This window comes from Paroedura picta, chromosome 17 (genome assembly GCF_049243985.1).
Source record: "Paroedura picta isolate Pp20150507F chromosome 17, Ppicta_v3.0, whole genome shotgun sequence".
NCBI classification, from domain to species: Eukaryota; Metazoa; Chordata; class Lepidosauria; order Squamata; family Gekkonidae; genus Paroedura; species Paroedura picta.
The window spans coordinates 6,487,837-6,507,324 of NC_135385.1; the positions used below are offsets into that span (position 1 = coordinate 6,487,837).

The 19,488-nt window shown below is 64.4% G+C and overlaps 3 protein-coding genes across 6 annotated transcripts; 1 reads left to right on the forward strand and 2 right to left on the reverse strand.

Annotated features, from left to right (window-relative positions):
- The first annotated feature begins 109 nt into the window (after positions 1 to 109).
- Positions 110 to 8,837, forward strand: MGRN1 (mahogunin ring finger 1). Of its 3 annotated transcripts, XM_077317105.1 has the most exons (17): positions 112 to 320; positions 1,231 to 1,349; positions 1,808 to 1,896; positions 2,444 to 2,590; positions 3,230 to 3,347; positions 3,622 to 3,688; positions 4,303 to 4,355; positions 4,658 to 4,705; positions 5,014 to 5,082; positions 5,276 to 5,435; positions 5,568 to 5,677; positions 6,003 to 6,226; positions 6,333 to 6,456; positions 6,707 to 6,752; positions 7,098 to 7,208; positions 7,714 to 7,758; positions 8,072 to 8,837. In XM_077317105.1, the coding sequence occupies exons 1-16, from the start codon at positions 233 to 235 to the stop codon at positions 7,752 to 7,754; spliced, it is 1,614 nt and encodes a 537-aa protein (XP_077173220.1). In that variant the 5' UTR covers positions 112 to 232; the 3' UTR covers positions 7,755 to 7,758; positions 8,072 to 8,837. The 3 variants fall into 3 exon arrangements, with proteins under 3 accessions (XP_077173218.1, XP_077173219.1, XP_077173220.1); XM_077317103.1 differs by lacking the exon at positions 7,714 to 7,758 and having other exon boundaries at positions 110 to 320; positions 8,091 to 8,837; XM_077317104.1 differs by lacking the exon at positions 7,714 to 7,758 and having other exon boundaries at positions 111 to 320.
- Positions 8,838 to 9,347: 510 nt separating this feature from the next.
- Positions 9,348 to 11,419, reverse strand: LOC143827511 (forkhead box protein J1.2-like). Its single transcript, XM_077317107.1, has 2 exons — positions 10,339 to 11,419; positions 9,348 to 10,126 (listed from the first exon to the last, which is right to left on the reverse strand). The coding sequence occupies exons 1-2, from the start codon at positions 10,801 to 10,803 to the stop codon at positions 9,539 to 9,541; spliced, it is 1,053 nt and encodes a 350-aa protein (XP_077173222.1). The 5' UTR covers positions 10,804 to 11,419; the 3' UTR covers positions 9,348 to 9,538.
- A 175-nt stretch (positions 11,420 to 11,594) lies between these two features.
- Positions 11,595 to 19,234, reverse strand: NAA60 (N-alpha-acetyltransferase 60, NatF catalytic subunit). 2 transcript variants are annotated; one of them, XM_077317108.1, is made up of 7 exons: positions 19,010 to 19,156; positions 16,310 to 16,425; positions 15,895 to 16,024; positions 15,293 to 15,389; positions 14,308 to 14,542; positions 13,726 to 13,889; positions 11,595 to 13,130 (listed from the first exon to the last, which is right to left on the reverse strand). In XM_077317108.1, the coding sequence occupies exons 2-6, from the start codon at positions 16,417 to 16,419 to the stop codon at positions 13,733 to 13,735; spliced, it is 729 nt and encodes a 242-aa protein (XP_077173223.1). In that variant the 5' UTR covers positions 16,420 to 16,425; positions 19,010 to 19,156; the 3' UTR covers positions 11,595 to 13,130; positions 13,726 to 13,732. The 2 variants fall into 2 exon arrangements, with proteins under 2 accessions (XP_077173223.1, XP_077173224.1); XM_077317109.1 differs by lacking the exons at positions 15,895 to 16,024; positions 16,310 to 16,425 and having other exon boundaries at positions 19,010 to 19,234.
- Positions 19,235 to 19,488: the final 254 nt, after the last annotated feature.

Below are 19,488 nucleotides of genomic sequence, written 5' to 3' on the forward strand. Positions count from 1 at the left end.
CCTTGCCCCGCCCCCGGCCCCGCCTCCCCGCCCCCGGCTTGTTGTTGCTGTCGTCCGCCGAGCGCGGGGCATCCTGGGGGCTGTAGTTCGCTGGCGGGTCGCCGCCGTGAGGGCGCCGCGCGGCGGGACTCGCTTTCCCGTGGTGCCCCGCGCGGCAGCGGCCTGGGCCCAGCGACGGAGCTTGCCAGACGCCCGCCTCGCCCCCCGCTCCGCCGCCGCCGCCGCCGCCGCGATGGGCTCCCTGCTCAGCCGCCGCATCGCCGGCGTGGAGGACATCGACATCCAGGCCAACTCGGCCTACCGCTACCCGCCCAAGTCCGGTGAGCCCTCCCCCCGCCGCTCCCGGACCTCCCGGCGGGAGACGCCCGGCCGAGCGGGAGCAGAACAGAGCCGAGCGCTTCAGCTCCGGAGGGCAGGGGAGGGGGCACGGTCGCCATTTCCAGCCCGGGAATGCCTGGGGGGTTGGGGCGGAGCAACGCTGACCCCCCCCCTCGCCTGGCCGCCAGTTGCAATGGCAGGAGACCTCCCGGCCACACCTGGAGCTTGGCAAGCCCGGCTCCCGTGGCCAGGAGCCCCACGAACCAAGTCCCCAGCCTCTCCAGGGGGACGGCATCCTATGGACCAGTGGCAATTCCAGGAGGACTCCCGGCCCCACCGGGAGCCTGGCAACCCCACCCCTATGGCCAGGAGCCCCGCGAGCCCACTCAGGGGGCCGCCAGTCGCCCCGTGGTCAGCCTGAGTGCCTCGTCCCAGCGTCCAGTCCTCCCCTCCAGAGCAGCCACCTCTTCCCCGGGAAGCTGATCCTCCAGGCCACGCCTGGGGATTGGGAACTGCATCCTGAGGCTGCAGGAGGCGCGGGGGGGGGCGATCCCTCTTGGGGGACTGCAAAGGCCAGACCCTCACTAGGGTGGATCATGGGAAGGGCCCGGTTTGGGAGGGAGGGGGATTCCATTGGGGTGTCACACCTGTTGGGGCCAGGCTCTTGAAGGTTTGCCACCCACTTCATATCCGGACCCCCAAAGATGCCTTGGGGTTGTGCTTCTTCTCATGCCAGGAAGATGTGGAAGGAGCTGCGGCTGGGCTCCCTGCCTTTGGGGCAGATCTCAGGCCCACAAGGAGTGCCAAATCTCCCACTGGTCTGGGTCTCTTTCTGCCCAGTCTGCGTGTTTCTGCTGCCTTGCTGTTGGGGAGCATCTTCAGCCCCCCCTTGTTTTCTCCCCCTTTCTCCAGGGAACTATTTTGCCAGCCACTTTTTCATGGGAGGAGAGAAGTTTGATACTCCCCATCCGGAGGGGTACCTCTTTGGGGAGAACATGGACCTCAACTTCCTCGGCAACCGACCTGTCCAGGTGACCCCAGAAGGAATCGGGGTGGGGGGTGGGAGGGGGGCAGCACTCTTGGTCAAGTTCTCCCAATTTGATTTCATCACCTCCCCCCCAAAATAGTCATCCCCGGACTCTTACTGGAGAGTTGCCTTCTTCTCTTTTTCTAAGAAAACCCTTCCCAGTTTCATTTGCAATGAGGGGGAAGGAAGGTACGGAACGTAGAGCATCTTCTGAAATCCCAGCAAAGGCACTTATTTTTGGAAAGTGCTCCTCGCAAGGACAGCTGGAGCTTTGCTTTCCCAAAGGGGCTGGCTTCGGTGCACGTTCCACCCTTCCGTCTGCCCGTGGGCACATGCCCTCTCTGGGGCCTGTGGGAAGAACCCCTCTTAGTGCCAAGGGGACTCTCATGCAGTTCTTGGGCCGGGCCGCCTGTCTCCCTTGCTGTGTCTTTGGCTCATGTGGCTCCTGGCCTCTGTTTCCAGTTCCCCTACGTGACCCCAGCGCCTCACGAGCCGGTGAAGACCCTGCGGAGCCTGGTGAACATCCGCAAAGACTCCGTCCGCCTGGTCAGGTACTCAAGACGCACGGTTTGGGGGTGCGAGGGGGCAGAGGAGGGTCGAGGACAGGAGAGCAAGAAGTAGGCAGCCCAGGCCGGTGTATGGCTTTCAGGAAGGGCCTTCCAGGCGTGGCCAGAATGGTGGGGGAGAGGCAAGAATAAAGAGGTTGTGGGGTGGAAATCCTGCAGAGGGTGGCCTGTGAGAGGACGGCATTTGCAAGGAGGGCAGAGGAGGAGGAAGGCGGCCTCTGGCCAATTTGGGGCCTGATGGGGCAGTTCTGCCGCTGGCGCCTGTGCCCAAGGGTGGTCTCCGTTCTGTGGAAGGCAGACCCCAAGTAGGTTGCCTGCCTAGACTCCTGGGGCGAGTTGGAGGCAGCCGGGCTGGTCAATGCGTGGCTTTGACGGCGAAGGGCAATCCCTGCCCAGGGTTCCTCTCCGGGGAGATGTACCCGAGTCCTCCACAGATGTGCCCATAACATAATTGGTGAGGACTAGCAACCTGACCAGGCCAAGGGGGAGCTGGGGGCGGTCCCCTCGCTGACTCCCCCTCCGCCCGCCGTAGGTACAAAGAGGACGCGGACAGCCCCACCGAGGAGAGCGGGAAGCGGGGGGCCTCCTACAGCCTGGAGTTCACCTTCGACGCCGACGCCCGGGTGGCCATCACCGTCTACTGCCAAGCCACGGAGGAGTTTGTGAGCGGCATGGCCGTGTAAGGACCGGGAAGGCCCCGCGGGACCCTCTCCCCCAGGGGCCCAACGCCTTTTGGCCCCTGCAGCACCTGTGGGAGGGGGGAACCAGACGGGGGGGGGGCAGAGCCCACTGCAGAACGTGATCGGGGGTGGTGGGTGGGGAGGTCACGCATGACTCTTGCAGGAGCCACGTTCAGGTGGTAGGAAAGAGCTGGGATCCAGGGGCACCGTCAAGACGAACCAGATTTCTGACAGGGCAGGAGCTTTCCAGAGTCACTTCTACAGACGCCTGAGGAATAGAGATCAAGACGTAATGAAATATCTAGGTCCAGAGGGGTAGCCGTGGGAGTCTGGCTGCAGCAGTGTAGGGGTAGCAGTAGAAAAGAGCCAGAGCCAAGCAGCGCCCTCCAGAGAGAGATTGTGGTGGGGGAGAGGAGCTTTTGCTTCTTCAGGTAGCTCGGCCCCTCTGCCCTGCGGCTGGCTGTCCGGAGGAACTGGCTGGCCCCTGTGGGACCCTCCCTGGCCTGACCCTGCAGGGCTCTTCTGGGGTTCTTCCGCTGAGGGCTCGGCCTACGTGGGCTAGTCTTTGGTTGGTGCTTGTGGACAGCTGGCCAGAGCCGTGTCCCGCGTGAGCCCCCCTCTGCTCCCCCCACCCCCAGGTACAGCACCAAGAACCCCTCCCTGCAGTCCGAGACGGTCCACTACAAGCGCGGGGTCAGCCAGCAGTTCTCGCTGCCGTCCTTCAAGATCGACTTCTCCGACTGGAAGGAGGACGAGGTGACTCCCCCGGCCTCTCGCGGCTGGTTCACAGCCTGCCCTGCAAGCGGCAGCCGAGGTGTCTTCCGGGGAGTGGGGAGCGGCCGGCTGTAAGGTGCCGCCGTGGGCAGTTCTGTCCCGCAGGGGAGGTGTCGCTGGACTGCCTCGCAGGGTCCGGCTGCCCCTCGGCCGAGATGCCCTGGCCGCCCTCGCGAGGGCCCGGTCCCTCAGAGCTTGCTGGGGCCTTTGTCTCGGGGACTGACCTCCCTCCCTCTTCCCTCCTCTTCCCCTCCAGCTGAACTTTGACCTGGACCGCGGCGTGTTCCCCGTCGTCATTCAGGCCGTGGTGGACGAAGGCGATGGTAAGAGATGGGGGCGGCCATGGAGCTGCCTATTCCAGCAGGAGAAGATTTGCGCAGGGGACCACCCGGGGACCAAGAGGAGGCTGGGGGAGGGGGCTTGGCAGGGGGGCTGGTGGGAGAGCGGTCAGCCCCCCAGGGCTGCGGAGGAAAGGCCTCGTCCAGCTGAGATTGCGAGGGAGGCTGCAGAAGGGCACGGTTGAGAGGGGGGAACTGCCGTCCTCAGAGAGGGGACTGTCTGGGCCATCCCAAGGGGCGCATCCCACGATCCTTGGCTTCCGTGCCCCACCCGTGAGCCAAGAGAGGGACAGGCCAGGGTCCCTTGCAGTCTGTTGTGCTGAAAGAGTTTTTGGTGGGGATGGAACAGAAACACAGAGACGGTGGTGGGCAGCGCAGCGTAGGAAAGAGCAGGGCGTGCCCTGGCCATGGCAGAGCCCTCTGCTCTCCTCCCCTGCCCCTCTTGGGTGCTGCGGAGGGGCCGTCTGCTGGACTCTGCTCGGGCGCCAGTCCAGGGTGGTCAGTCGTGGGCAAAGGGCTCTTTCTGCCCAGCCACGGTCGGTCTGTCCAGATCTGCTTTTGGGTTGGGCCCCCTTCTCCTGCCCCCTTTTTTCTTCCAGTGGTGGTGGAAGTGACTGGCCACGCCCACATCCTCCTGGCTGCCTTTGAAAAGGTGAGAGGGGCTCCTTTGAGGGGGAGGTCAGGGCCTGCCTGGGGTCTGTAGGCAGGGCGGAGTGCAGGGCTCGGAAGGACAAGCCCTCCGCGTTGGTCCCTGGGGCGCTCCTGGGCAGGAATCCGAGTGGGTCCGCAGGATCTGGTCTGGCCAGCAGCCAATCAGTCAGCCTGCCACTTCCGTGCCCCCGTCCTGCTCACCTGCACATCCGCCGTTGGGGTGGGGGCCCGGCGGCTCCCTTGAGGGCCCCTGTTCTGGGGCAGCACTGATCTCCTCTGTCTCCCCCCCACCCCCACCCCCAGCACGTCGATGGCAGTTTCTCCGTGAAGCCGCTGAAGCAGAAGCAGATAGTGAGTCCTCCTTGGGGGGGTTGGGGGGGATTCACTGGGTAGCTCGAAGGGGCTTCCAATGTTGCTGGAGCACCCAGAGGGGATTCAGGCGGGGCTGTCGGCCCAGCTGCAGACCCCAAGAGCCCCTTGCTTCGAAGGGGCCAAACCAGAGAGAGCTTTCCCCAAGTTGCCCTCCCCTCCCGCTGGCTTTGGGGGTCCGGAGGGAGAGACAGCCTAGCCGGTCACCAGATGGGCACACGGAGGGCCGGACCGGCTGCACGAATAGCAGCTTGACCTCCCCTTCTGCCCCCCCACCCCCCCCCGCCCAGGTGGATCGGGTCAGCTACCTCCTGCAGGAGATCTACGGCATCGAGAACAAGAACAACCAGGAGACGAAGGTGAGCAGAGGCAGCGGGCAGCCCCTGAGTCGGGGGTCACAAGGAGGCTGCAAAGGATCCAGGGGTGGGAGGGGCCCCTTTCCTGCCCACGTGGGCAGAGACCGGGGAGGGGCTCGGCTGTTGGGGGAAGAGCCGGTGGCCCGGGGGGTGGGGAGAGGTGCGAGAGAAGTCCCCTCCCTTCCCCTCCCTGCAGCCCTGCGAGGACGAGAACAGCGACAACAGCAACGAGTGCGTGGTGTGCCTCTCCGACCTGCGGGACACCCTCATCCTGCCCTGCCGGCACCTCTGCCTCTGCAACTCCTGCGCCGACACCCTGCGCTACCAGGCCAACAACTGCCCCATCTGCCGCCTGCGTGAGGCTCTCTCTGGGGGGCGGGGGGGGGCGGGGGGGCTGCTTCCCCCGGAGCTTTTGGGGAAGGAGCGCTGAGCCTGTGGGGGGCTTCTCCCCGGGAGCCTCCGGAGGCCAAAGGTCTTTCCCCTCGCAGCCTTCCGGGCCCTGCTGCAGATCCGAGCGATGAGGAAGAAGCCAGGCGCCCTGTCGCCCATCTCCTTCAGCCCCGTCCTGGCACAGACCCTGGACCACGACGAGCACTCGGTGAGGAGCCCCTCCGGCCCCGCTTGGGCGGAAAGGGCCGGGGGGAGAACCGCTGCTGGGGAGACTGACCTTTGCCCTGGCCGAGGACCAGCAGTGCCCTCGGTCGACCTACCGGGGAAAGCCACTGGGAAGCCGGCCACTGGAGCCGAAAGGGGAGGGCTCCCTCCGCGTTCAGGAATAGCCCCAGAGCCCCCAGTCTGGTGGGCTGGGGAACGAGGGCCTGAGATCCCACTGAAGACCCCCTCTTTGCCGGTCGCTGCGGACGAGAGGCCGGGAGGCGTCAGCGGTGCGATCCCCTCCCCTCGTTCTCGCCCTCCCCCCACAGTGTTCGGACAACGTCCCTCCGGGCTACGAGCCCATCTCCCTGCTGGAGGCCCTCAACGGCCTGCGCTCCGCCTCGCCCTCCCTCCCGTCGGCACCCCTCTACGACGAGATCACCTACAGCGGGGTGCTGGACGGGCTCCCCCCGCCCGGGAGGCCCCTCGTTGGGCTGGACCGAGCCCTGGAGAGCGGCCACCAGAAGAGCAAGCGCAGCAAGTCGCCCGACAGGTGAGCGGCCAGGCCGGGAGGGGCGGGGGGGAGGGAGGCTGAGGGGCTTCCGGGCCCCTTCCCCTTCCCGGGGGCAGGAAGACCAACCTCCTCGCGTCCTCGGCAGCACCCTCCGGTCGCCCTCCTCCCCCATCCACGAAGAAGACGAGGAGAAGCTCTCGGAGGATTCGGAGCTGCAGCCGCCACTCAGCGGGACGGAGCTCATCCTGTGCGAGGCCCATTCGCCGGAGGTGAGTCCCGTCTGCCCCCCCCCTCCCTCCCTCCCTCCCTCCCTTCTCCTCCTGGTGGCAGCTCTTGCGGCTGAGGCCTGGCTGCTGGGTTCACGGGCAGCCTCCAGCCCAGAATTCTGCTCCAGGTGGGGCGTGCCCACTGGGTCCTCCAAGGGATTGCACTGGGGGAGGGGGGTGGCATTCTCCTTCTTCCGGGCCCCACGCCAGCCTTGCGGAGTTTGGGGAATGGCCTCCCTTTTCCCTTTCCCAGAGCCTGGCTGCAGAAGACGCGGAGGAGGCTGCCTCACTCCGGCAAGGTGAGCGATGGGCAGATGTAGGCTTGACCCCTGACCCTTCTGGGGGAGCTGGGAGCTGGCCGGGGCCACCCCTGCCCTAAGACCCCTCCATCCGGGTGCTTCAGGGACTTGGCAAGAGCTCAAGGGAGGTAGGAAAGGGGCGGGCCAGGGGTGGGCGGCGGGAGCCAAGCTGAGCAGCACCTGGGACCGGGCGGGCAGAGGAAGTGGCAGCTGTCTGGGGGCACAGAGTGGAAGCTCAGCCCCTGTGAGAGCAAGGAAAGGGCACCCTGGCGGTGGGAGCAGGCTGGTGTATGGGGTGCTCTGGCCAAGGGCCAGGGGGCTGAGCCTTCCCTTTGGGGCCCCCAGGCAGCCCACTTCCCTCCAGCGAGGACATCCTCCAAGAGAGCCCCGGGGCCGACGAGGCCAGCGCCCTTCCCCACCCGGAGAGCGACTTGCCGGCTGATGTCTACCTGCCAGGTAACGGCCTGGAGGAGGGGGAGGGGCCCCTGGGGAGCCTGCCGTGGGGGGGGGGGCAACCAACCTGAACAGCCGATGGCTGCTGGGAGGCAGGATCCACGATTCAATGTGCCGCTCAGCCGTGGCACCAGTGTGGTTCTGGAGGGACGAGCTATAAATCCAGGGGCCGCAGATTGCAGAGGTGGCTGGTCCCAGGCGCTGCCCCTCCCTGTCCGTGCTGGAGGCCCCCCCCCCCATTCCCAGCATGCCCATTCTGCCAACCTGGTAGCATTTGCCAGACATAGAAGCCGGAGGGACAGGCAGCCAAGGGCACATGGGGTGTGTGTCCTGTGGGCCTGGTTGATTTTGGGGAAAGGCTTGGGGGGCTCATCTGGCCAGGAGAGGGGGGGGTTCGAGGGGGCCGGTTGGGCCAGCAGTGCTGTGGAGGAGCCACAAGCCGGAAGCTTTCTAACGTCTCCCTCTCTGTCTGCCCCCCTGCCCCGCCCCCTCCCCCCTGCCTGGGCAGCACTGGGCCCCGATTCCTGCTCTGTTGGGATCGAGGAGTAAGCTGGTACGTCTTCTCCTTCCTTTGTACGCACTGGCAGGGGAGGAGGGGTGGGGCACAGGGGGACAGGCAGAATTGGGGAGGGGGAGATGCAGGGAGACCCCCCCTCCTCTGCCTGAGGTCCCTGCCCATCTGTTCCGCTTGGGTGGAGGGCCCTGGCTGCTTCAGGCCCCCCCTCCCACGGCCTCAGAGCCTAGCGTGGGCTGGCCCTCTGGGGTGGGGGGGACGGGCTGCCTTGCTGCTTCGGCCTGGTCTCTCGAGAAAGGGGGGGGGGCTGCTCAGCTCCTGACCCCGCCTGCCTCTCCCCCCCCCCCCCCAGGGTCCTCTGACTTTGCCAGCATCCTCCAGAGCCAAGGGACCAGCGACGCCGGCCGGCCAACCCTCTTCAGCCATCCCCATCTCTGCGTGGAAAGTGGGCAGGGCCCAGCTTGAGTTGGACCTCCGGGGCAGCCCTGGGCCGTGGACTCCTTCCTCCGGGGCGCTCTGAGCGCTGCCTGCTCCATCCTCTCGTGCTGCTGGATCCCCTCTCTGCGGTTGGACTTGGCCCCCTGCGCCGCCCCCCCCCCCGTCGGACTTGCTTCTTTGTACAGATGTGCATGGTCAGCTCCCTGCCCCTCCCACCCCTCTTCCCCTTGCACCTCCTCCTCCGGCCAGCGGCTTCCGCCCTGGGACCCCTCTGCTGCGAGCGGGCTGGGTGCATCGGCCAGGCTGTGGGTGGGGGAGGTGGGGGCTCCCAGCCCTGTTCCCTGGGGAGTGCAGGGGGAGAGGGGTGGGGAGCAGCCAGGCAGGGAAGGCCAAGGTCTCTTGCCTCAAGGCTCCTGCTGCCACCCCCCCCCCCAACCTGGTGCCACTCTGAGGCTGAGGGGGGCAGCGGGACCCCCAGCAGCATCTTAGGCAGGCCTCCCCCCTTGTTGGCTCCCGTGTGGCTGGAGAAGGATGTGGGGTCTGGGGGGCCTCTCCTGCCCAGGGGCTGCGACGTGCCTTCGGCCCAATTCCTCCCCCCCTTCTCCTGGTGCCATCTGTTTCTCCCCCCCTCCCCAAGGCTTGGTGTTTCTATATTTATAGGAATAAACTCCTCCCGTGTCCTCATGTGTCCCCCTCTGTGACTGGCGGGTCAGGGAGGGGATGCCGACTCCCCCTGGTGCCTCTTGGGGGCAGCTACTCCGCTGGGGCCATCCCGTGGGTCAGCTCTCCCAAGGCCCCTTTACCTTCGGTTGGGCTCAGGTGGGCAAGTCCAACGGGTGGCTGGGAGGGGGTTGGCCGTGAGGGAAGGTGGGAGGACCCCTCCTCTTTGCAGCCACCAGTGGCAGAGAAGCCCCCCCTCCCTCCTCCGCCATCACTTAAGGTCTCCTTTCTCAGAGCTGGAAGTCGAAGGAAAGGGTCCCGGGAGAGGGGTGCCCCCTGTAAGGAAACCCCCAGTTGACAGGGCAGCCTTGGCCCTCTCTGGCCGAATTCTAAAGCAGCCAGAGGGAGGCAGCCCCGTGGCTTCTGCAGCCACCCCCCAATGGCTTCCTCAGCCTGTATCAACAGGGGGGATTCCCCCACCCACCCCCAAGACCAGGGCTTGTGCAGCCACAAAAGACACAGACGTCAGCTGACTTTGTTCCTTGCCTGTATTTACTGAAGCAAATTCTGCAGCCAAGATAACAGGGTTTTCTTACAAAAATGGAAAAGCGGGAAAGGCAGGCGGTCTGTAGCGCCCCTCCCGCCAGGCACAGCTGCTGCCACTTCCCTCCACTGGCCAGGCCAGCCCCCCATCCCGAGGGACCCGGTCCGAGGGGCCGGCTCAGCCCTCCCAGGGCTGCATCTCGGCCAGGAAGCTCTCCCCAAAGCAGCAGGCGTCGTCTTCCTCCAGGCCCCAGCCGGATCCCAGCATGGGCTCTGCTCCCCCCTCCTCCCAGGGTTCGGCCAGAGGCTCCGGCCGCAGCACCAGGGCGTCGTCGTCCGCGGGGGGCGTTGCGGGCCGAGGAGGGCCTCGGGGGCCCAGAGAGCCAAGGGGCAGCTGGTGGGAGAGCGGAGGCAAGTCCTCTGCCGGGACCAGAGCGCCCAGGGCCGCCCTGAGCTCCAGGTCCTCGCTGTCTGCAGCACCCAAGGGCTCCCCTGGAGCACAGCTGAGGGTCTCCGTGCGCGGCTGCTTGCCTTTCACGCCCGCCCGCCCGCCTCCGTCTCCTCTCTCCCTCCGGCAGGGTCCGGGCCTGGCGTCCACAGACGGGGACGGGAGCGCCGGCATCCGTTTCCGTGGGAACACCCCATTGAGCAGCGCGTCTGTGTACCGGGGGTCGATCTGCCAGAAGCCCCCCTTGCCAGGCTCGCCCTTTCCCCGCGGCACCTTCTGGAAACACTTGTTCAGGGAGAGGTTGTGCCGGATGGAGTTCTGCAAGGACAGACACACACCGAGGGGGGGGGCTCAGGGGGGGTGAACCAGGGGCTGCTCCCCGGCCAGTGGCCTAGCACACAAGAGGGTCAGCAGCAGAGCTGCCCCACGGCCCGTGGGAGCACAGCCCCCTTCCTGCCTCTGCCCAGAGGGAAAGGCCCCCTCCCTGGCCGTTTGCCCCCTCCCTCCCTCCCTAGCGGCCGTTTCCTGACCTGCCAGCTGGGCTCGGCGTGGCGGTAGTAGCGGAAGTTCTCCCTGATCCAGGCGTAGATGGCGGACAGGCTGAGCTTCGCCTCCTGGCTGGCCCGCATGGCCATGCAGATGAGGGTGGCATAGGAGTAGGGGGGCTTCGCCTGCCCATCGCTCTGGGAGGCCGACGATGCCGGGGGCTGTTCAGAGCTGCTGCCGGAGGAGGCGGGCTTGCCCACGCTCGGGGGCATCCCCTCAGCTGCGGTGTCCCCGGCTGGGGGGCTGGCCGGGCCGTAGGAGCCCCGCGGGTCCCTGGAGGGGCCCAGCTGGCTGGAGGCAGCCGGGGCCTCGGGGTCAGTGGGGAGGAAGGAGAAATCCTGGAGCCACTGGAGGCTGGTGAGGCTGTCGTCCGGCCCCCCGCCCCCCTGGCGGTCCTCCCAAGCGCTCGAGGCCAGCCGCCGGACCCCAGGAAAACCGCGACCGGCCATGGTGCCTAGCTCCACGCCCCGCCAGGCCTGGCCGTCTCCCACTGGGGAACAGTGATGGGGGGTGAGGAGGAGGCCAGCTCCAGGAAGATCTCTGGCAGGGCCCGAAACAAAAGGGATGCTGTTGCCAGCCCACCTTCCCCCCCTCCCCCCACCGGCTGGATTTGGTTACCTGCCTTTCATCTGCCAGGGCCCCGCAGCCCCTGGGCCTTCGGGAAGCAGCTCCCTGGGGACATGCGATCCAGTTTCTGAGTGTCCAGGTGGCTGCGGTCGAGCCGGGTTCAGGTTCGCCTTCATTAAGGGAGTGCGGCCAAGCCCAGGGGGCTGCAACCTGAGACAGCCTGGGGGAGGGGGGGGGGTTGCAGCCTCTCCCCATGGAACCAGCAGACAAAAGGGTGGAGGCAGCTGCACGCCCCCCAGGGGGTCACCTAGCACCCAGGTGCCTTTAATTCTCCCCACTGTCACCCCCTTGGCCAGGCAGACCGCCAAGTCTTTGCCCGCACGCCCCATTGGCTGTTGACGCCAGAGACACCCCTCTTCAGCTGACTCCCACTCAAGGGCCGGGAATCCCGCCTGGTGGGAGTCCCGGCCCCCAAGCAGAAGGCTCCAGGGCAGGGCTGCAGCGTGTCCCTTGGAGCCAGCCCGGAGAAGCAGCGCTGCCAGAGAAATCTAAGCTGAGCCAAGAACCAAGTCCACACTGGAGGGCTGGCCAGATTGCAGCTTAAGACAGAGCAGGGCTCTTCTGTCGGCCACAGGCGGCTTCCCCCTCGCTGAACAACAAGACGACCCAAGAGTCACAAATGAAACGCTTTAATCAGGCGGTTAAAGTGACCAGCTAACTTTCGCTCTTAATAAATAAGAGGGCAGCGGGCAAGTGGCCAAAACCCAAACCTTTCTCGGGAAGGGGGGGGGGGGTTGGCAGCCAGACAGAGTTTTCCGGAAGCTTGTGTGTGCGCACAACAGGGAGGTGTGCTTGTCAAGTGCTCTGAATTCGGGTACGAAAAAGTGCACACGAAACCATAAAAGACAGCCAGGGTGTACGAACGAGAACTCAAGACATTCTCAAGCAAAAAAACCTCCCAAAAGGCTAGAAAAACACATTTAGAGAAGATCACACACAATGATTTCTATTAAAATGGCTCTAATAACATGGCCAGGGAGGGCGGGGGGGGGGGAGGTGCCAGGGAGGGCCCTGAAAAGAACAGGCTGCAGAGCTCCAGGACAGCAAGGCCCGGGGCCTCCTTGCCCTGCTGGGGGGCTGCTTCCTTTTCAAAAGCCCCTCAGGCTGCATGCGCCTGGGGGCCAATCCCACCTGCCGGCTGTGGCCTCGGGAAGCCCCCTGCCCACCCATGGTGCCTTAACAGAACTGGAAGAACAGCTTCCCCCCTCCTCCCAGGGTCTGTCCCTCCCCCTCAAGCGGTGCCCCCTTTTCAGTTAGATACTGTGTGTGAGGGAGAGTCTTGTGCAAAACAGGCAAATGGTGTGTGGGGGGGGGGGAGGAGGGAGCCAAGGCTCCCCACCAAAAGGCTCAGGGGCCCCCCACAAGCCCTGGGACCAGCGGCTACGCTCCCCCTTCGGGCTGCCCTCCCCTGCCTCTCCAACCCCGGCTGCACCTGGGGAGGGGAACCAGTTTCGGAAGGGGGTTTCAGAGCGTTGCTGGGCGGGCTCTGCCTGAGACCTGGGGCGGGGGGGGGGAGCCTGACCACTGGCCCCTGCAGAAGCCACGACTGCCGGGGGGGGGGGCCTGACTACCGGGCCTTGTCATGTGGACCCCCCCCCCCACGCCGCAGCTCAGAGGCAGGAGGAGAGGTACACAGTGCAGATTGAATTATATACACACATTTCACTATGAAACAGCAAATTCACCCCCTGCGTCCACCTGGTCTCCAGCCGCTCATCCCGGAGCCACAACCAGGCCGGCAAGTCCTGCGCTGCGGGACGGAGGAGCATTCGCAGCCGGGGCCTCAGTGGGAGGGAGGGAGTCTCAGAGCAGGCCACGAAGCCACGCCTCCACAACCGTGCCCCTTGACTTCGGGGCCGTCGCCTGCCTTCCGACTCTGGGCACACGCGGCACGTCCCCCGTGTAGCTCAAGATGGCCCAGGGAGGGGCTGGCCCTTCCGGGAGAGTCACCACTGCCCCCCACGGGCCCTTCTCCTGGAAGCCCCAGGCCCAACGGGGGGAGCGCAGCGAGATGGGAAGGGCTTCCAAAGGTCGCCTGGTGCCCAGAACGGCCTCGGCCGGCCACCCCAGGTCAGGTCAGGTCAGTTCATACGCAGAGCCGCAAGCCACCTCCTCGCCACTCTGCGGCTCCTGCCCACGCCAGAAGGTCCTGTGGAGACAACCAGGGGGCCGTGTCAAGCAGGGGCCTCCACGTCAGGAGTCTCTGCTTCAGGACAGGCAGGCAGGCAGGCCGGCCCCTTCCCCTGCCTCCGTCCCAGAGGAGAGGGGAGCAGCCGACCACCGCCCAACTGAAGCAGGGCCTAAAGGAGCTTAAACATGGTGACACCTGACAGGGGATTGAAAATGTCAGATTAAAACAGGGGATGGCTGGGTTCGAATCCCTGCTTGTGCTGACTTTGGGCCAGCCACAGCCCCTCAGCCTGGCCTCCCTCTCAGGATAAAACAGAGGAGAGCTTTGAGTGGCCAGTGGGAAGAAGGGGGGAGAGAATACAAACAAATACAATTGGAATCCGCTCCGGGGGGTAGGGCCACGCTGCCTCCCAAGCCCCTGGCCATCGTTTGTCAAAGGGCTGGACTTCCACCTGCCTCTGGTCCGCCACAGCCTTAATTTGTGGAGCAACACAACACTTTTGTCCCCCGCAGCAGGGCCTGTCGCCGGAGGCAGCCTCTGGGCCCTTCCCTGCTCCCTTCCCCTTGCTCCAAGCCTCCCCCCAGGCAGGAGGACCGAGAGGCCGGCGGCCTACCTGGGCGTCACATGGCCCGGCTGTATTCGATGCCGCTCTTGGCGGAGATGCTCGACCAGGGCAGCAGGCTGCAGAGGAGGCTCTGTGCTTGGCGGTAGATCCGCTGGGGGAGGGTGCAGGGGCTCAGATGGGCCAGGGCCGACCCGAGGTGCTGGAGGTAATCCGTGCGCACGCGGCTAAGGAAGGGAACCGGGACGGGCGAGACGGAGGCGCTGCAGGCACGCTGCCAGAGAGCAGGGGCCACGGCGACGATTCCAAAGCAGGCAGGCACCGGTGCCGCCGCTCCCTGGACAGAGAATAGCTGGGGGGGGGGGGACACCCCATGGCCGAGCTCCCCAGAGGACAGATGTGACCACCCGTCTGCAACCGCTCAGCCAAAGCCACGAGCTGCAGACCCACCGGGGCCATCTGGAAATCTCAACAAACACACAGGCTTTTTGCCGTGGCAGAGGGGTGCTGCGGGTCAAGAGAACTGCCCCCGTGGTCTCCTAAACCCTTGGGGGGTGAGCACCCTGCCAAGCAGCCACCCTCGGGACTCCCCTGCCCCCTGCCCGAGCCCCTCCGATCTCCGGCAAAGGATATAAGATGGTCCAGGGCGGGTGGCCGCCGTTGATGTAGAGGACGTACGTGAAGCCATCTTTCAGGACCCCCCTGATGGAGTAGTAATAGGGCAGGTAGTGGTGCTGCTTGAAGTCCCTGTTCTCGTAGAAGGTGATGGCGGTGGTGTTGGTGGTGAGGACGTGCAGGTAGACGGCCTTGCAGTGGTCTTGGGCCGTGGTGGAGATGTGGTCTTTCAAGCTCTCCAGCAACAGCGAGCCTGCCACGGAAGGAGGGGCCTAAGCTACAGCTGCGAGCTACACCCACAGCCCCGAGCTGAGCACATCTCCCACCCCCACCCCCCACCCCAGGGCCAGGTCAAGACCTTTCCCCAGCTCGGAAATCTGCTCTAACAATCTTCCCTTGCCGAACAGCTCAGAGGTCACCCACGCCCCTTCATGCTGCGACGGCTCCCTAGGAATCGTACTCTTGCGCAAGGACATAAAAGCCGAGTTTGAGTTGAGGACAGAGCTGACGGGGTGCGGGCCCAGCCGGAGAGGCCTTCCCAGGCCAGAGACGCTCAGAGGGGGCCGGCCCTGCCTGCCTCTGCACAGAGACCCTGGGCTTCCTTGGTGGTCACCCGCTGCTTAGCTTCCCAGGCGTGAGGGGACTGGATAGCCTTGACCATCCTACTGCCTCTTTAATAACACTCCCCACCCCACCCCCCAATTTTCCTGGGACAGAAAAACTGCCCAGTCCCAAATTTCCCAGCTCCTCCTGGCTCCTTTTACACAAAACACGACCCCAGCATGGCCCTCGTGGTCTCCCAGGTTTGTGTCTTTGGGACTCAGGTCCCTGACAAATTCATAGTCCGTCATGTGGGGAACTGAGGCAGAACACAACTACAGGAATGAGGCCGGGCAGAGCAAGCACCACACTCATGCCAGCACTCAGGACACGACTGGCGGCACCTCCAGTTCACACTGCCCACCATCCCCTGAACAAAAGCAAGCCCCCCCCCCCCTCTCACCAATGCCATGCTTCCTGAATTCTTTGACCACGCCCAGGCTCAAAATGTAGGCGACTTGAGTATCCACAGGGAAGCTGGAAGCTAAAATGTCGCCATCCTAGAGAGGGAAGGGAAAAGAAACGCTGTTAAAGGCAGCACCCAAGTACCCCAAACCTTCTGCTTCTAAAATCCAGGTTGCCTCCTTCCTTGGAGGAGGAGGAGGACATTCACTGGCAGGGAAAGGATGCCCAGTCAGAGCTATTCCCACCCGCCCGGTGGATGAAACTTTTATTTTATCTACGGGACTGACAGTCCGCCTCTCGTGCTGGACTCAGGGCAGGTGACGCAGAGGGAGTCGGGACGATCGACAACCCACTAAAACAAGGAGATAAACAAGGAAATACGATGCACTTCTCTAATGAGGTTGTGTTTGGACAGACCGGGGCTGGTGTTATGAGTAACACTTTTTGAGAAAAACAAGAAAGGGCGGGACACCAAGTGACCGGGGCGGGAAGGCAGCTGCTGGCTCACAGGGTGCTGGCCCCTGGGTGGAAGGGGGGCCCGACGGGAGAGGGCCCTCCAGGGGTGCGCTCTTCCCCCGGGGGCGGGTCCCTCTCGCCTACCTCTTTGTGCACTTTGGTTCGACTCTTGATCTCGGCCACTATCATTCCTACAATGAGGCCTCGGTAGGTGGCCGCCAAGGAAAAAAACTTCTTGTTGGAAGTGATGTCCCGGTACCAGGAGTCGGGGTACCTGGGGAGGGAAGCCACAGGACTAAGGAACAACGGAGGGGCGTCAGCGGACAGAAGGCCCGGGCACCTGACCACGGCAGCTGGGAGGAGCAAGGTTCAGGTGGCCGAGGGAACCCGGCCCTTCCCCTCAAGGGCTGTGGCACTCTGGGGACCACCTAGCCAGGACCACCAAGTGGGAGTGCCTCTGCTGTGGCATGGAAGGTCAGGCTTGGCCGCTCCTCCTCGAGGTGGCCTGCGCCATCCTCCCCCCGCCCCCCCCAGCCCCCCAGCCAGGCGTGGGACCTACTCTATGGGGAACCAGTCTCCGCAGAGCTGCTTGACCGTGTCTATGTCATCATGGCACAGGAGGCGAAGGCTGATCTCACTCAGGGCGGCCGGGGACACCTCCTCTGTCATTCACACCTGCAGGGGGAGGATGAGTCAAAGGCCGTGAGGCCTGGAGCAGGGCCCAGCCAAGCAGGAAGCTGCAAGGCAAAGAGGGAGGCAGGGAGGGAGGGGTCCTTGGAACGGCCGGCCTGCTCCCCTCCTGGCCCCACAGGCAGAAGGTTCCAAAGGTCTTTTGAGCTGGCAGCCTTCTTTTCAAGGAAGTGACACGCAGGCCAACCACCGGCCTGGGGCTTCTCAGTAGAGCGAAATGCATTCTCAAGGGGCTGCCGGGGACAGAGAGAGGCTCAGAATTCTAGCCTGCAAAGCTGCGTCCAGAAGTAAAAGACAAAGGAGAAGAGTTGGTTCTTATATGCCGCTTTTCTCTACCTGAAGGAGTCTCAAAGTGGCTTACCTTGGAGGGAGGGGGGAAATGCAGAAGCGCCCCTCTCCCCCTTTTCACAGCCCTCCCACTCTCCCTACCCACCCAGCCACCCACCCACCACGGGCCCACTTCCAAAGGGCAGCCAAGATTACGAGGGCGAGCACCCCCCACCCCATTGTACAGAAAAGGACACCAGGTGGCCGCGTGAGAATGACAGACGTGGGAATATCTATAATTCAAACCTCGCACTGGAAATAAGAATGCCGGCCCTCAATTATTTATTCATGCCGGCTGGCAATTAGAGCGGGATGGAATTCCACGAGATGTATCAAATCTACAACCGCACAGCAGCTCCCTCTCCAAAGCCCAACTCCAGAGCGGCAAGTCCACAGGGAAGCCGCCTCGGCCCCGGAAGATGAAGAGGCAGAGCGACCGAGCAGGGAAGGACCCACCCCTGGGCCTCTGAGGCCTCGCCCAATGCACCCCCCTCGTGTGCCAGGGGCTCCCAGCAGGGTGGCTCTCGACCCCTCCAGCGGGGCCAGCAGGATCCCGTTTTGGCCTGGCAGGGAGGAACCACCAACTAGAGCCCCTGCAGCGAAGGGAGCCTGGGCCTCGTCCGCAGACTGGCCTTGGCCCCTCCTCCCCTCCCTTCTATCGCAGAAGAGGAGCCCCATTTTGGCAGCCCTCAGGAGGTTCCGACCGGCTGCTGTGACATCATCAACCACAACACACTGTTGACAGCCAGTTACTGCAACAGGAGCTTCTAGAGGCAAGGAAGCCACGGGGGATCCAAGAGAGACCGGGAGGCCTGAGGGATTGGACACTTCCCTTCGCCCGTCCCTCCCAAACACCCCTCAGGCTCATTCCTCGGGAAAAGCCACGGCAATTAGGCGCAATTAAGTTTTTCGGGGAGCCATGCCCTTGGGAATGGCGGCCTTGGCGCCTACGCCCTGGGGCTGTGACTCCCGCCGAGATTAAAGGCAGAGGACAGATCCACCCTCTTGACAGGAAGGAAGTTCCGGACACGGCAACAATGTCAACAAAGAGGCGGAAGACGGAAAAGGGCTCTCATTAGAATCACAAACAAGTGCCTGCTCTATTAAGACCAGCAAAGACTTATTCATGGTGCGAGCTTTGGGGTGCCTGCTCACTTCCTGAAAAGCTCACGCCTTGAATCGGTCTTTGCTGGTCTTGAAGTTGCCACTGGACTCAAATGTAGTTGTGCAGGCCAGCACGGCTACCCGCTGGAAGCGTCCGCTCCTGGCATGAGGATGCGGTTGTTTGGGGCCTCCAGTGACAGCACCGCACACTCCGAAGGCTACGACAACGGCCGGTCCCCCAGCCGTGAGCGTCGCCTATTTCAGGAGCCAAGAGAGCTTTGTCAGGTCAAGGAGATTCCAGGGGCAGCCTGCCAGCCTCGCGTTTTGGGCCAGGGACAGCGAGGGTTTGGCATGTGCTGTTGCTTGAGCTTCCCAAGGGCATGCATGCACTTGTGCTGGTTTCTGGCATTCAACCCCCCTCCCCGTCCTTCCATCAGGCAAGGAAACCTCCAAAAGCCCCCCCCCCCCAGGCAGGGCAGGGCAGATTCCAGCCTCAACTCCAGCCTTCAAAGTGGGCCCAGGGAAGTGCTCAGGAGACGCCAGGGCCCTGCCTGTGGGGTCTCAGTCCAGGAAAGCGCTTTCCCTCCTGCTCCAGTTCCTGCCTCCCCCACCCCCCTCTGGCCTTGTGAACGACAAGCGCCCTGTTTCCTGGAAAGGCCTTGTATCTGCTGGGGCCATCATGGGGGGGGGGGGGGGAGGCAGTCTCATACATTGGCTTCCTGCCCCAACCTCTGGCATAAAAGGCCCAGATAGCTTCCTGCTGAGTAACCCCCCTGAGCTCAGGAGCTAAGCCGGGTCAGCCCTGAGTTGCTACGCAGAGGCAGGCAAGGGCAAAGCCTCTTGCCTCGAACACCCTGCAGTGTGTGTGTGTGTGTGGCTCTCCAGAGGCCCATGGACTACAATGACCATGAGCCCCTGCCAGCCGAATTGCCAGCCATGGTCATTGTAGTCCATGGGCCTCTGGAGAACCGCCTGTGACCCCTCCCTGCCCTACTCCCTGGCCCCCACCTGCTGCCACCTAGGGAGGCTCTGCCCCCGGCCTACCCTGCGGGGCTGTCGTGCAAGGGGACCATTGGCATCCGGGGCGCATGCGCAACGCCGCTCTGGAGCCAGGCTGACCGAGGCGACCCTCCCTCACCTGCGGGGGGCGGCGGCTGCCCCAGCGCGAGGCGGCGGCGGGGTCGGGCTCCCTCGGGGGACGGGCGGATCGGAGGCCGCTGCGCGACGAGGCCCCGCGACGAACCCTCTCACCGGCGGTGGCGACGGCCCACCCCGCAGCAAGGCGGAGCCCCATTGGCCGGCCCGCGGAAGACGCCCTGACGTCACTCCGGGCAGCCGCGGCCGCCATCTTAGGAAAGGGACACGGCTTCCTGCGGCTGTCTGCGCATGCTCAGCCGCCCGGCCCTTTCTCCGGGAGTCTCTCTGCGGCTGCGCCGTAACAGAAGCGCTACGGTTGCCAACTTGCAAGCAGGACCCCAAAAGGAAATGGGTCAGGAACTCAGCAGCTCCCTGAACAGCAAATATTTAATTCTGGGCACGAGCTACTAAACACAACTAAAGATCTGCAACTCTGGAGAAAAAGCCTCTCCCGCCGTTTTTATTGGGTTTGGGGAATTG

Coding starts and splice junctions, on each gene's coding strand:
- NAA60 (XM_077317108.1), bottom strand. CDS start 16,419: ATGACAGAGGAGGTGTCCCCGGCCGCCCTGAGTGAGATCAGCCTTCGC. Junction 15,390..15,894: donor GAACCAAAGTGCACAAAGAG/GTAGGCGAGAGG, acceptor TTCCCTCTCTAG/GATGGCGACATTTTAGCTTC. Junction 13,890..14,307: donor CACCCGCCCTGGACCATCTT/ATATCCTTTGCC, acceptor CCGCGTGCGCAC/GGATTACCTCCAGCACCTCG.
- MGRN1 (XM_077317103.1), top strand. CDS start 233: ATGGGCTCCCTGCTCAGCCGCCGCATCGCCGGCGTGGAGGACATCGAC. Junction 3,348..3,621: donor CCGACTGGAAGGAGGACGAG/GTGACTCCCCCG, acceptor CTTCCCCTCCAG/CTGAACTTTGACCTGGACCG. Junction 6,227..6,332: donor CGCAGCAAGTCGCCCGACAG/GTGAGCGGCCAG, acceptor CGTCCTCGGCAG/CACCCTCCGGTCGCCCTCCT.
- LOC143827511 (XM_077317107.1), bottom strand. CDS start 10,803: ATGGCCGGTCGCGGTTTTCCTGGGGTCCGGCGGCTGGCCTCGAGCGCT. Junction 10,127..10,338: donor ACGCCGAGCCCAGCTGGCAG/GTCAGGAAACGG, acceptor CTGTCCTTGCAG/AACTCCATCCGGCACAACCT.